The sequence below is a fragment of the Amphimedon queenslandica genome, unplaced genomic scaffold (genome assembly GCF_000090795.2).
Source record: "Amphimedon queenslandica unplaced genomic scaffold, v1.1 AMPQUscaffold_13496, whole genome shotgun sequence".
Lineage (NCBI taxonomy): Eukaryota > Metazoa > Porifera > Demospongiae > Haplosclerida > Niphatidae > Amphimedon > Amphimedon queenslandica.
Window position 1 is genome coordinate 469533 of NW_003546268.1, and position 15545 is coordinate 485077.

Below are 15545 nucleotides of genomic sequence, written 5' to 3' on the forward strand. Positions count from 1 at the left end.
TTTGAGCCTGCACAAAAATTAATTCCACACGAAATAAACCAGCTATACGGTAATGCAAATCAGACCTATACTTACATGCACATTTTTAGCATTGATTGATGCAGTTATATACATGTATTTTTGCCATTTCCAATCTTGAAAAAACTGGTATGAACGAGTTAGTAAACACAATTGTCAGTCAGTTCAGTCAAGATGTCAAGCTTATGACCACTTGGCTTGAGACTATTCTAACAATAATGATTGCGTGGTTTATCCCTTCTAGATGTAATGCTTAATTTTTTGGAATTTTTGGAGGTAATAATTTTGATTGGTACACAAATAGACTTGCCCAGTTTTCATCACTTGCTTTCCTTTATGTCTTTATTGAGTATTTTTTGTTGTTTGAATAGTAATGCTTACAATCCACCTTGAATAAGATGTCATCATTCTGTAAAACTTGCAGCAGTTACTTCAAAACATTCATTAGATTCTACATCAACATGATCGGACAATGTTTCATTCATTTTCTGTACCAAAGTCATAATAAGTCCCAGTTTTTTATTGGATTTTTATGTTGTGTGGTTGGATCCTTCTGTTGTATGACAAAATTTTGTTGTGAGTTACTACTGGATAGATCTAGAGTCATTCACATCTCGTTTAGTCACACAGCGTCTGAATGCAAAGAGCTTTGCTGTTGGAAATTGCACAGCTATGTTTCCATGTAGACCTTGCAAATTGACAGCCCGTACAATATTGTTTAGATAGTCTCCTCTTTTTTATCTAGATCATGCCCAGCCTCATTTACATTAAATCTTTCCATTGCCCAGCCCCTCATTAGGCTGCAGAATAGTCTGGTTATAGCAAAACTAATGGTTTGTAAGGTCTTAGCAATTTGCTGTAATTTAGTTTCATAGTAAGGAAAAGTGCTGAGTGATGCATGTACACATGTATATAAGAAATCAACTGATATTTTGAAAAAGATTAAGTTTTCTGGTAGTTTGCTGGCAATTAAAGCTTCTATAATTAAAATTCCATTTATCCTTTGTTATACATTGCTATAGCAATAGGATTTTGTTCTTTGTTACTATTAACTAAGAAAAGAAATGGGACTATAGATACCCGGTATAGAGTAACAATTGTGAATAATGCCATAATTAAAGCACTCTAATTGTCAATGATTGTTTTCTTTTGATAGGAATATTAATTTGTTATTGATATGTTGTCACTGTTTTTGGTTATATTATATGCTTTATTTATTGTACTGTTTTTTGAGTTACATGAAAGGGATGAAAATAAGTGACTTCACAAGCCTCTAATTGAATACAGATAGTCTATGAGTACACAACAAGAGTGCATCTATGGTGTGTAGAACAATAAAGGCAGATTTACATTAAGAAATTAGGCCAGCGTACCGTCAATTTTAATCAAAAGCGTGGGTGATTTGACCTTTTGACGCATGCTTTCCGCTGGAATAGAACCAGATTCTATTCCAGTGTCAACGTAACGTCAGTCGTCAGGACTAGCGTAATATTGTAAATCCGCCTTAAGTTGCTACAATAGGCTAGTCAAGCTGGAAGTTGCTTGCGTTAGTGCTCTCCAGGATCTTAATTAGCTAGTCTCTTTGTAGCTGACACCCAAACACTGGATCCAATATTAATACCACATGCATTTACATGTACGTAACACAAAATAATCAATTAATAATTCATGAGTTGTGCATTATGATAAGTCAGCTCACTACAAGTGAAAAAGTAAATAATATTAAGTGTTTTAATATCTGAGCCTGTATTTATTGTTGATGGTAGGAATACTTTAATTGAAAGACTTTCAGCTTAGTTGATCAACAATTGTTGAAACTATATTGTACGGTATGGTATCCTACTTTAGTTAGGAACTACGTAATAAGTAACTAATGAGCCATGTAATTACCAAAAAATGAGGAATACACAATGTACATTTTGACAGTCAGTTTTTTGCAGTTTGATATCATAAGAACAGTTAGACAGTAAGTACAAACATTTCTCAACTCACGTAGCCCATTCAAAAGGGGATTGTAAAAAGATGGTGACAAATTATACGTATTGAATATAAGTGCTTACATCATGATTAGTTGATTACACAAAATATAATATTATGATCACCTTGATCAGGCCTTGGTGATATCAGACATAGATTATGGACATGGATTTTTGGGCTATCAGCCAGGCTATCAGTCAAGATTTATCTTACAATCAGCTACGATACAATCATGATAGACTACATATCTGTACTGTTCTGCTGGATCAGGCCAGAGCAACAGGCATGATCAGCAATGATACTGACTTGTCCAGTGCTAGATTTCAAATTTCACTGACTTCATTCATCAATTTTGCAACGGAAAAGGTGTGGTCGCTAGCAAACAAAGAGTGTCCGCGAAAAAATGGAAAATGATAGTGGAGAGTTGGAACGGTTAAGGAGCCAAGTATCTGTGCTTCAGAAAGAGATCCAGAGTTTAAAAACATCAAATTCTCGTCCGAAGATGAAAATGACAGCCGAAGTTATTGATAGTAATCCTTACAGGTTAGTATTTTACCTGTTGTAATAATTAATGTGGCATTACCCTGGTGTTTACCCTGTCAGTTGTTAGTAGATGGAGGCACATATTTTACATTATTAATTTAATAGGCCATGGGTATTTCTAGTCTGATGCAGCCAGACCCCTTGCACCGTACATAGATAATATACGACTATGTTAGCCTTAGGTTTTCCTGGGGTTTTAATGATAATAATAATAAGAACTTTACAAAGATGACGACAACTGAATTGATAAGGATAAAGTAAGTATAGTATAGAGTTTCTTTGAAGGACTCAATGATCCAAGTCGAGGAGCCTGTAAAAGCCTAATACCTTAAAGATCACTAAACTGATTTAAATAAAAAATCCTAAGAGAGAGAGAATATGGACATGTAGAATCATTGAATACGACTTTGAGTTCTGGTCCTGGCTGCAATGGGTGTCCATATCTTTATTTTGGGAGAAGCTTCAAAAAGACCAGGGACATTGTCTCTGACTTGAATTGTAACTTTAGAATTAGGTGCGATAATCAGATCCTCGGTTTCCGTGTCAGAACCATCTTCAGAACAATCAGAGGGATGGATATTGGAGCGAAATCTACGACCACGCCTGACCTGCCTCACTGGAGTCCAGCCAGTCTCCCCAGTATCATTAGTATAGGAAACTCCTGGGACCCCCTCTTTCACATGGTACTCTACAGAGGAACAAGAGCACAGGTCTACTGCCTTACTTGTAGCAGTAGCCAAAGAACCAGGTAAAGCCTGATTGGAAACTTTGGTTCTAGGAGGGGCAGCACTTAGTTTAGGTTCCCCTTTAGAGTGTTGAACAACAGAGGATGAAGAGGATTTCTTCTTTTTGTTCTTCTTGTTTAACTTCTTCGAATTGAAAGACTGTTTCCAAAAAAGACTAACGGAAATACCAGACTTAGTCTGCTTAACAGTTCACACAGATGAGTTAAGTGAGAGCCGGCGACTTTGTAGCTCTCCAGCTAAGGAAAATGAGAGCCCAAGTTGATAAAGCTTGGAATAAACTCCCTTAAGAGCCAGACACGTGGTATCATCACCAGACGCCATCTAATTTTTTTAATTGTAATTTATTCATTAAAATTTTAATCTAGAGTGTATGAAATTATTTCTTATTTTACCATGCCTATTTGCAATTGACCAATCAGATTGCCACATTGGAGGTAAGTAAAATTGCTTATTCTACCTTGTGGATGTTCCTGAAAACTCCCTGAACTGTGGGCAAGTGTCTCGAGGCATTACTTTGCCAGAGAAAGCAAACTTTTCACATACAATAAAGCTAGAGACCAAGGTAGAGACTCCATTTTCAACTAGGCCATGTGCTTGTTTTGAAAGAGGCTTGTTTTGAGGTGTTTCTACTACTTACACATGGAGCGTGCAGGAGTGGAGCGCTTGTTTCATGAGTGAGTCCCTTTGCTTTTATAAACCTTTGGTAGCTAAGAAAAGTCTCTTTATCTGTAGATATAGCATGGTAGAAGTCAGTTATATACCTCGGTCTTGGTGTATAAGTCATTAATAATGGAAAAAGTTTTCCTTATAAATAGGAGTAGCATTAAAGTAGAAGTGAAATGAAACAAGAAACAGAAACAAAAACTCTCCTAACATCAGTAGGGAAGTCCTAAGTTAACTAGGGGCTCCTAACATAACTAAGGGACTCTTAACAAAAATAAAGTTGCATTGTGAGATTGTTTCTGGTTTTATTTTGTTTCTACTTTTAGTATTGTCAAAAGTAAATCTTCTCTTGGTAATATCAAAAGATGAATTTTATGATATACAATGTACATGTATTTTCCCAGAAAATCCCTTATTTTGTATTCATAAATTAGACTTGTAGTTTTTTGTAGTTTTTGTGCATAAGTTATAGACACTGTGGTTGAATTTTGTATGAGATTTTTGTTTTACCGCATGACCATAGTCACAATTAAGGTACAGTAAAGTAAATGAACCCTTAGGAACTTAATTCTACCATGCAAAACTTGCAGCTATGAAACATAATGTAAGCAGAGCGAAGTTTGTTCTCTGCTTTTTGCTTTCTTTTACATTATTTGTCTTTTCCTGAAATTCATGCATTAGTAGACACTAGACAGCTAATCAAAATTAATTGTGCACCATTTACATGTACATGTACATGTATGCAATAGTAGAAATATGTGCCATGTTTTAGCATTGATATTAGAGACTGTGTATACGGGATTGGAAACAGAAATACACTCCGCGTCTTATTATTATACTAGTTATGAATAGTTATTTAAAAATTAACTTGGTTTATAGATCTACATTACTGTAAAGTGCTGTACAATTGAAAACAAAAATAGCCATAATTAAAAATAGAAACAAATAATAACAACAACTATCATTGAATCAATGTATAAATATTATCTTTAAACAAAAGTAAAATCTTTAATTCAGACAAATCCTTTCTTGAAGCAGGAGAGGGAGAAAAAATCAATGAGTCTGCGAGCTATTTTGTCTCGAAAGGTGGAGGATAAAGCTTGTATGGATCTGAATACATAGCTTAAGCAACGGGCTGAACCATTTAGATTGTAACAGTGTCAATTCCAAATTAAGCCAAATGAACCTGTATCCTAGAGAGGGAGACAAGGCAAAAATGAGTAGAAATTTCTGTTTATAGTGAAGCTATTGTGTATTCAATGCAATAGAAAGCTTATTTTACAACAGTAAGTGATGAAATACAATACTTACCACATGATGCAACGTAAAAATGTCCCTATTAGTAATGCGGTAGCGTTACTAAGTAGGATTCACCCCAAAACAATATGTCTGCCACGACTTTTGCAGCCTTGCTATACCAGGAAAACGAGCTCCTATGCTTACTTAGAGGACCTTATTTTGACCAGAGGACTTCATTGGTATCACCATGCAGCGTAGCTCTAAACCTTGTCTAAGAGGAAAGTCAAAAATTGGCAAACTGGCTGTTTTGTTCATTTCACTTTTTTGTCTTAGTCATCATTATCTCCTGTCAATCCAGTTAATGGAGGGTATCATGATCTTTGGTAAATGCTACAAGACTAACTTTTACACCATTCTACTCCAATTATCTATGCGCAGGTCCACAATTTTTCAAATAACTCTAACAATAAGAAAAAGTTGCCTTCTCTTATCACTGCAAGTACAACTGAACTGAACATTTCAAAATGGTGACTGCTTTCAAGGCCATGACTCTCATATTCAAAATATATTTTATACAGACCTCCATAGGTGAGATTGATTGTGGCCTAGTATGACTATCATTACTTTTATGATATCCATGCACTTACGGGTGATAATTTGCCGCCATTTTTGGATGTCAAGATGCAATAGAGGTTGATTTATAGATTTTATAATTACATGTAACATGGATTGGAAAATTATCATGTGATCCCATTCAAATCAATTTAAGTGGGCGTAGACAGGCCTTGTAATCATCTCTCCTTCCGCCACTGATTATTTTGTAGCTAAAAGCAAGCTCCAAGGTACGTGTAGTTAATATATAGCTTAAACTTTACTGTAGGTTTACTTCATCATTCATAATTGTTTAAAATGTGGTGTGATACTTTGTTTTGATGTACTGTAGAATGAGAAAAAGTGTACTTTTTTTACTGTTTGTGATAATTGTAAAATCTGTTCAACCTACATTGTAAAACTTGCTTTGATTAAACATGAGGATAGGACAGTTATAGTATCACAAGCGCGTAGTATAAGCCTTAATGTCTGTTTTAGAGGCCCATCTATTCAACCCATATCTTTAGATAAAACCAAAATTGAAAAAAGGAAAAAACTACATTGAAGTTTGGAGTTTTTGACATGAGGTTAGGCTATTATCCAAGCCATAGACCACACAAGGAAAAGATGATTGCTGTATTACATTAATTTGTGACAAATTACCTAGACAATTTCATAAAACATGGAACCATGAAAAATGATAATTTCGTCAGCAAAAGTATGTTTTCACTGTCACAAAAAACATTCATGACCTCTCTAGACCCCTTGCTCATCATTAGTAGTAATGAAGTACAAAATAATACATTTGGAGACTTGCAGTAGAGCTTGTGTAGTTCTCTTCCACCATTAAAAAGTCTGTCAGTGTGACATCACCAGTTTCCAGTTTATGCTGCATAGTTACATGTATAAAATTTGTAGTTGAATGAAGAAAGACCAAAACTGATTCTTTTTACTTGTATGTACAATGTACGTGTAGCTTCTATGCTGCAGAAGCTTGTTGCAGATGGAGAAAAGAATTGTTAATGCTGTGCTAAGCATGATATATGAAAAGTGATTTGGTGCATTTATGAAACATATTCTCTATTACAGCTTGCTCCTGCATTAACCCACCATCCATGAAAATTATTTTAGAGTCAATTCAGACTCATTCATGCCCCTTGGCATACATCATTTATTGACATAATTCATTCTCACCCAAAGAGGTCTATAATATGATTTATTGGTCTATTATGCAAAATATATTGCCAATTTGAGATATTGAAAAATAATGCACGAAGGCCTTTGGCCCTTGTGCTATTTTTCAAGAACTTTTCAAATTGGCAATGTATTTTAGCATACACATATACATGTACTTACCTCTATATAGCACACACATATTTGTATTTTTAAAAGATAGTTATACATTTTTACTTTATTGTATCAGAAAACCCTTCATATTCTTGTGTTTACATGTGTGAATTCAACTACCGTATAAGTGGTTTTTTTCGAGGGAATTATATTTCGCGAAATCTGCTAAAATTCCAATTCGCAGATTTTAATTTCGCGAATTCTACCACGTGTGCCATGCGGGTACCGTATTAAATTGATTTTCGTGGATTTTATTTTCGCGAATCACGAGGGAATCCGCGAAATTCGCGAAATTTGTAACCTTCGAAAAAAACCACTTATACGGTACTACGTATAATTATTTTCTGTAACTTTTAGTCGTTTAATGGCTTTAAAGAAAATGGGAGTCATACATAATTATGAAGTAAGTATCATACTATTATTGGTGCTGTTATTTTGTTATGAAGGAGATACGAGAGCGAGTAGTTGTTATTGTAGGCATAGGAGGTGTTGGAAGTGTGGCTGCAGAAATGTTAGCTCGTTGTGGTATAGGAAAGGTAAACATGATGTGTACTGTATTTTTTAATTTCAATTCAACCATTCTTAGCTGCTTTTGTTTGATTATGACAAGGTTGAGCTAGCAAATATGAATAGGTTATTTTTTAGACCTGAGCAGTCAGGACTATCGAAAGTTGAAGCAGCTAAAGCTACCCTAAGGTACATACATTTAAGCTATATCATGAATAATTCCCTTTGATGTTTATGAGTGAATGAGGGATTAAAATCGTATAGTCTCCCTGCTGAGCATGCTCCAACTCAGTAAACAAAAAATTTTAAGTTGAAATTGTTTAGCAAGTAAACATTGAATTAGCAACATTGAATTAGCAATATAATTATTATTGTCAGCTGCCAGGTGGTGATGTCTATCAGCAAGTGGCTCATTAGCTCTTCTGGATTGAGCCTAACTCTTCTTCGACAGACCCGAGTCTCTATGAGCTCAGTCGGTCAGTCTTCTCTCTCTTCAGGAGTCTCAGCCTCCCTACGAGCTCTAGCTGCTGTAAGCCTGGCTTCTCTTGCTTCAGGAGTCTCAGCGTCTCTATAAGCTCTGTCTGTGACTCTTCATTGAGGCTAGTTTAGCATAGATTCTATAAGTCTAGCCTTGCTTATAGCTAGCCTGGCTACTACTCTCTGGGCCACATGCTCTTTGATCTTCAGTGGTAAGTCATGTGATGATACCATGAATATCTTTAAACACCCATGAATATCTTTAAAGCACCAATGAATATCTTCAAATACCAATGAATATAGTTTAAATACGTCATACTATTTTAATCTCTCCTAGTCGGTGTATAACCTATATATGTACTTAAGTTGTGACATCATTGGTACATGTATAATAAAAAAACAAAAACAGCCTTGTATTTGCTCATGCTGTAGGTTGCAATCAGACAATGAAATGAGGTACATTTAATTATGCATAATTAACTTAGTTAGTTATAGTTAGTTTTAGGAAATTCTTTTTTCATTTTAGTTAGTTATACATGTAGTTGGTTAACTAAAAGTCAAAAGACCAAACTAAAAGTGCTTTTAGTTTTAGTTATAGTTAACTAAAACAACACTACATTATACATGTAGTTGGAGCTATTGTATGGATTTTGTGGTGTGCCTACAATCCTTGTATGCAAATACTGAAAATGGAAAAGTTTGTAGAAACCAGGCTTAATACTGCACTCTTGTATAAGTACTTTAATTATGATACTGTGTGCATGAATAGCACATGTAACCTCTCATGCATGTGTGAATGCCATTGCTTTGCACAGTTATGTGGACCTATTGTGTGTTAAACTATTTTATTGTAGTGCAATAAATCCTGATGTTGAAATTGAAGTTCATAACTATAATATAACCACAGTTGAAAATTTTGGTCATTTTATGGATAGGTTAAGGTAACTTGTCAACATCATTAACACCTTTGCATGTACATGTACATGTATGTCTTATTACAGAAAGGGACATTTATGTGGCTCCAAACCAGTTGATCTGGTTTTAAGCTGTGTTGATAATTTTGAAGCACGTATGGCTATTAATCAAGTTTGCAATGAATTGGATCAGGTTTCTATTATGGTACATAATGATACGTCTATGCACATTGTACATTTAGGTTTGGTTGGAAAGTGGGGTAAGTGAAAATGCTGTTTCTGGTCATATTCAATTTATTAACCCTGGTGAAACTGCATGTTTTGCTGTGAGTTATATTACATTTTCCACTTTCAATGTTTGTGTTAAGTGTGCTCCACCTTTGATTGTAGCTTCAAATGTGGATGAAAAAACATTAAAAAGGGATGGAGTATGTGCAGCTTCACTTCCTACTACAATGGGTATTGTTGCAGGCCTTCTAGTTCAAAATTCACTGAAGTAGGTACATGTATATGAAAGAAACTGTTGTTTTTTAATGAAAATTGTAGGCTTTTGCTTCGGTTTGGAGTTGTAACCCATTATGTTGGGTACAATGCACTAAAGGATTATTTTCCTTCTATGGTGATGAAACCAAATCCTAACTGTCAAAATAGCCATTGTCAGAAGCGTCAGGAAGAGTATCAGGTTGATGTTTGCATGTGCATGTACATGTGCTTTTACCTATATAATTTGTTTTTGTAGTCAGGGAAGAAGAAATCTTCAATTATAGAAATGGAAAAAGTGCCTGTTGAAGATATTGTTCATGAAAGCAATGAATGGGGTTAGTGTTTAGTTTTATGTTTTGTGCCATTGCTTAAATGTAAAGCATGAAGGTAATGAAGCACATTGTGGAGTGCTGACCCCCTGTTATTGTCCATGATCAAAAATGAATACAAGGGTGAATTTTGGATAAAAATACATGTACATGTAGCACCATGAAGTTTACATAGAACTGTAATTTCATCTGATGTTTTATGGTATGTACTTAAAGAAGTTATTTTGCAAGCAGCCTAATGGGGCATTTTGTGGTCAATGCCTTAGAAATTTGCAAAGAATTAGGCTAGTTGAGCCTCGTGAAGTTACATGTATCTTACTTTGTAAATTTTTCTTTATAATAGACACACTCACTAATAATTATAATTTTTTATAATCACATAGTGGTTGCTATAACCACTGTGTGTACTTGCAATAGTCCATTAGCATATTGTTTTTTAAGCATTTGGGCTAATAGAGTTATTTTTAAAGGTATATCAATAGTTGAAGACTCTGGAGATACTAAACAGGATTTAAAAGTTTCTGAAGGTATTCAGTATGCTTATGATCCTGTTGGAGAAACAATAGACCTTCAAAATAAGGAGGTATGTGAAGTACATAATGTATATGTAATTGAATTATTTTACAATTAGGAGAAAATTGAGAAGAATGAGTTATCAATAGATAAACTGCAAGCAATGCTAAAGAATTTATGATCATAATTGTCATTATTAATTTTCAATTACCATTAATAAATAATTAATTATAGGCGTGTTTTAAAGAGGCGTGGCTGTTTTTTGTTTTTAGTTGAGGTCAAGATGTCGACGTGGAATGAAGGGGCAGAAGGCTTTATATGCCCTTACTGTCTCGTTAGTTTTAATTCTTCTAACAAACTACAAGCCCATTTTATCGATTTTCACTCGGGAGAAGGAAACGATGCCGCTGAAGTTGTCCCATTTGAATCTAGCGTTGAGGTCAAGCAGGTACGTATAATAACCATCGATGGGGCCATGCACATATAGTTATACCTGCATGATATGCTCACGAATAATACTTCGGCAGGATTGATTCATTTTACATAATAATGTGTTTTACATGACATAAGTGTTTTGTATACTTGAAACTTGACAAAAGTATTAGTCATTAATAATCATTACATGAATTAAATTAGGGATATACATGTATATATATTTTTACACTTTTACATCAAATAATCCTCCACAAATTTACCACTTATTTACTTAATTGGCCTAGGAGCAAAGCAAGACGTAAATGTAAATATAGACTATGGACCTCATTTTTTGAGGGTACATGTGTGGTTACATGTACATGTAGATTTGTTCAGCATTTATGTACATGTAAATATTTGAAACACATGTTGGTATGAAACAGGAAGTTACCATGCGTGTATTTCATGAGATGTTTGATGACAAAAATATTCCAACGTACCCCACCCATAATTAGTAAGATGCAACATGCATTGTTGGAAGGAAACTTTCAATAATTTATGCTATAAACTCCAGCAAACCAATTTGTGCTGTAAAATTAGTAACGCGGTAGCGTTACTAAGTAGGATTCACCCCGAAACAAAATTGCTGCCACGACTTAGCAGCCTTTCCATATATATCTTTAATTCTCATTAAAATTAAAAATTTTAAGAAATGTTTACTCAAAAAATTAAAGTTTCACAATCAAGGCAAATTATTGGTCAACTCACTTTGGGAGTTTTAGTGCATGTACATGTATTTAGCAAATGATAGTAACAAAAATTGCAATAAATTAATGCATGCAGCTATGACTTTGTGATTATAGTTATAGTCAGTGCACAGCACATCAAATTAGTTAGTATAAAATGTTGTTTTAATCAATGCTCTCTGGCTGGTTTTTTGGAACTAGTGTTAAGAGTGATAGGTCATATGAAAATGCCTTCAAAATACTATACCGTATAGTGGGTTATTTTTGAGGATAACAAATTTTGTGAATTGCGCAGATTTTTCACGATTCACGAAATTAAATTCCTTGAAAATCAATTTAATACGGTACAAGATGGCAGAATGGTGGAAATTCGTGAAAATTAATTCCGCAAACTTCTGGACGCGGGTCATTTGCGAAATTTATTGTCCTCAAAATAAACCCGCTATACGGTAATTAGTGCAGCCTTTAATGATTAAACTGAATTAATATTAGAGATTTTAGCTACATCATGTACATGTACATGTACGTTTGCATCATTGTGAAAATTCTTCCAAAGCATTGGTTCACTGAATTAGTTTTACTTGTATGTATAGTGCAGCATTAGTGTCTCAAAAACGGTAAAATGACTTATAGGGGCTTTTTAAGTTTTTGTAAAATTATGCCCTAGCAGCAAGCCTAAATTAAAACTATACCCCCTCAGAAACTATAGTTATCTTCATTTAATGACATGTGCATTGGCACAGCTGTATAGTGAGTCATTATAATAGCGATGTCATTGGTATAAATTTTTGTACATGTGTATTTCCTGTTTCCTAGCAACATGTGTCTGTATTACATGTACATGTATCTATAGTTCCAGACATGATTGCAGTTGTTTTGATGTATTTACATGTATACTTACAGTAACTTAAAGGGTTTGTCCATGTAACAGTCATCATGCCTAACCTGCTTAACAGGGCCTCCTATTGAGTATTGAGGCTTGTTTGCATGGCCTTGCAGCCCTATCTGCTACATGTACACGTATATATTGTAACAGATAATGAAAGCAACACAATTAGCATGATAAAATACATTAGTGTTTTGTTAGCCAAATTGAAGGATAGAATACACACGTTCATTGTACATGTACATGTAATGCTCCAAAATGCATGTACATGTACTGTGCATTATACAGGATTTTACAATGTACACTTGCAGATACATGTATCTCGACACGTTACAGTCTTGGTTAAGTTTCTTCCTCTCCTTTAATACTAATTCCCTACATGTTTGTACATGTATTGTACATGTACTTGTGTGAAGTTTTAATTTGGTGTACATGTATTTGAGTTTGTTAGGGTTTTGTCAGAGTCAGTTTTTTGTATGGTGACAGCTATCATAAACATGTGCAATTTTGCATCTCACTATAATATTTCACAATTAGAAAATGCACTAATGTGCAATGTATACAAATGCATCCCTCAATTAACTCATAGAGAAACAGAACTAACTTTTTCTATCAGCAAGCATAATGTATGTGTAAATTTACACGTACAGTACATGTGCATGTATACTAACATGTAGTAATGCCTGACCTAATTGACCTATTGTATTATTGAAATGTTCCTCAACATGGTCAGGATACTATAAAGTGTAATGGTTACATGTGCACATAAGTCTCAATCATGTAAGAGTAATAATGTGTACTTACATGTACATGTATCTGATAAGTTGAATAATTTACAGAAATTTTGTTATCCTGTCATACTATAGGCTACTGCAAATGCTTAATCTGTAAGTATACATGTACATGTACATGCACTACCTTACATGTACATGTACAATATACATGACTGATGTTTAATTCTTCTGTGTATTTTTATTTGGATGTTTATGATGGGACATGTGTACATGTATGTGTATAGTATTAGATTGGGTTACTTGTACATGTACATGTATTTTGAATAGATGCTTGACATTAATTATTTTAAAACTTCAATTTAAAATGCATATTTTTTTGTTTAGCCTGACACTATTGTTGATCAGTTGGGACACAGTTGGGCTCCATTTAGTTTACCTAAGCCTCATTCTTGCGATGCTTGCAATGTTATAATTTGGAGTAGTTCATACAGCTGCCAAGGTTAGTTTAAATGTACATATGTACATACATGTACATGTCCTGGATGTTGGAACCGTTACATTCACATGTACAGTGTGTACATTTAATATAATGCATGTACAGTGCAGTGCGAAAAAAAGCTAAGTAGCTAGTCTACTTTTACATGTACAGTATGTAGGTAGTTTGCTGCTCCTTTGTTGCGCTTGTGCAAACTTACCAGTAGTAGTAGTGCATGCGGTCAGCAGAAGGACAGTAGCTCAATGGTGACTTGAGCGAAGAGCCTCCTAAACGGCCTTCTAAAGGTAGAGGGCGGCAGTAGAGATGAACTTGGAGAGCGCAGACAGCCAAGAGAAGCATCCTCAAGTCCTTTAAGAGCCTCTAGAGCGCGTGAGCGCTTGGTACTGCAGAACATGTGACTGGGCGGTACCGCAGTACTTCCTGAGCGTAGCGCAGCAAAGAGTAGCAAAGTAAAATAACTACCTACGCACTACCTGCGTACTACTTATGCTACTTAGCTTTTTTTTCGCCTTGTACTGTACATGTAAGTGGTTTTTTTAGGGTTGCAAATTTTGTAGATTCCTTCTTGATTTGCAAAAATAAAAACCACGAAAATCAATTTAATACTGTAATCACATGGTACGTAGTAGAATTTGTGAAATTGAAATCTACAAATGGGATTTTTAGTAGATTTTGCTAAATATAATTCTCTCGAAAAAAACCACATGCATGTGTGGTATTTTTTATGATCACTGTTTTGTTGTCTTGAAAAATTATTTGTGATTCATTACGCCTATAGGTACTTGTATTTGTAAATTAAGTTTATGATGGCTATCATAGGTGCATGTAATATACATGTACATTTCATTATTACCAGAGCCACACGTAGGCGTGAAGCGAGGGTAAAGCAGTCGTCCTGTCTGTGTGTTCGCTTAAATTCCACTTTTGAGCTGACACTGCTTTGTTGTGAAATTCTGGAGAGTCTTATAATGAACCTACATGTATCATTGAGAAAAAGTTAATCTCTGTCTTGAAAATGATTGATTCTTCTTTTCTGAGGCAGAAAAAACTCACAGTGACGCCAAATGTCGTTGGTACAAATGTATCTCTGGTCAAAGCTAAAAAACAGCAGGACAAATGCAGCAATAAAACAAAAGCTCATCTTTCATTAATAGGTAATAAATTGCTCCAATAACTTTCGTTTTAAAGATATGATAGCCCAAACATTCATATCTTTTGAGCTTACACGAGGCTCTCTTCTCCAGAAGCAGCAGCCAGAGTCTTTAAACATCAGGGACTCAATAGACTTTTGTATGCAACAAATAGAGCCTAACAAATGTATGCTAAACTGTTGAAAAGTCGAGAAAAATTAAAGCTTTCTTCACCACTTGAGGCCATGTGCCACCATTACTGTGTGTGCGGGTTGAGCATGGCTTCTGAAGATGCTGTCAGAGATATATACGAATAGAGCGAGCAAACACTGTACAGATGTAGTACATCTGGATCTATGTAAAGCTTTTGACTGTGTCTGCCATCCTATACTGATCAATAAGCTCCAGACCTTTGGTGTCACTGGTACTCTCCTGAACTGGCTCATGAACTACCTTACTGGTAGGTTACAACTGGTGTCTATTGGGGGCTCTCTCTCAGGTGCTTTACCAGTAATCTCAGGCGTCTCCCAGGGGAGCATCTTGGGTCCACTACTGTTCCTGGTCTATATAAATGACATGCCTGATGCTGTCTCCCTCCCCTCTATTCTACTCTTTGCAGACGACACCAATTATCTCAGATTTGCCCCTCATAGTGACCACTTTTCTACAGTGCTCCAGAGGACCTTGATTTGTTGTGCTACTGGAGCTCTAACAATCTCATTGCATTCAATGAAGCTAATAGGGCTGTCCTGAGGGTCCATGCATCCACAACTTTATCCTCAGCTCCATCGT

General features: G+C 35.1%; 2 protein-coding genes across 5 annotated transcripts in view; both read left to right on the forward strand.

The window, feature by feature from the left end:
- Positions 1-2361: 2361 nt before the first annotated feature.
- On the forward strand, positions 2362-10580 carry LOC100639850 (ubiquitin-like modifier-activating enzyme 5). 4 transcript variants are annotated; one of them, XM_019993403.1, is made up of 12 exons: positions 2362-2538; positions 7482-7527; positions 7571-7660; positions 7711-7820; positions 8963-9049; positions 9110-9215; positions 9265-9348; positions 9391-9518; positions 9569-9704; positions 9762-9840; positions 10305-10417; positions 10466-10580. In XM_019993403.1, the coding sequence occupies exons 1-12, from the start codon at positions 2399-2401 to the stop codon at positions 10526-10528; spliced, it is 1182 nt and encodes a 393-aa protein (XP_019848962.1). In that variant the 5' UTR covers positions 2362-2398; the 3' UTR covers positions 10529-10580. The 4 variants fall into 4 exon arrangements, with proteins under 4 accessions (XP_019848962.1, XP_019848964.1, XP_019848963.1 ...); XM_019993405.1 differs by lacking the exon at positions 2362-2538 and adding an exon at positions 5359-6028; XM_019993404.1 differs by lacking the exon at positions 2362-2538 and adding an exon at positions 6041-6364.
- Positions 10581-10586: 6 nt separating this feature from the next.
- The window catches only part of LOC100639977 (tensin-2-like), an 18284-nt gene continuing 13325 nt past the window's right edge, over positions 10587-15545 (forward strand). The window contains exons 1-2 of the mRNA XM_011411987.2: positions 10587-10795; positions 13512-13626. Of these exons, the coding sequence (XP_011410289.2) occupies positions 10631-10795; positions 13512-13626 (280 nt within the window). The 5' untranslated portion in view covers positions 10587-10630. The remainder of the gene's footprint in view (positions 10796-13511; positions 13627-15545) is intronic.

Coding starts and splice junctions, on each gene's coding strand:
- LOC100639850 (XM_019993403.1), top strand. CDS start 2,399: ATGGAAAATGATAGTGGAGAGTTGGAACGGTTAAGGAGCCAAGTATCT. Junction 9,050..9,109: donor CATTTTATGGATAGGTTAAG/GTAACTTGTCAA, acceptor GTCTTATTACAG/AAAGGGACATTTATGTGGCT. Junction 9,705..9,761: donor AGCGTCAGGAAGAGTATCAG/GTTGATGTTTGC, acceptor TTGTTTTTGTAG/TCAGGGAAGAAGAAATCTTC.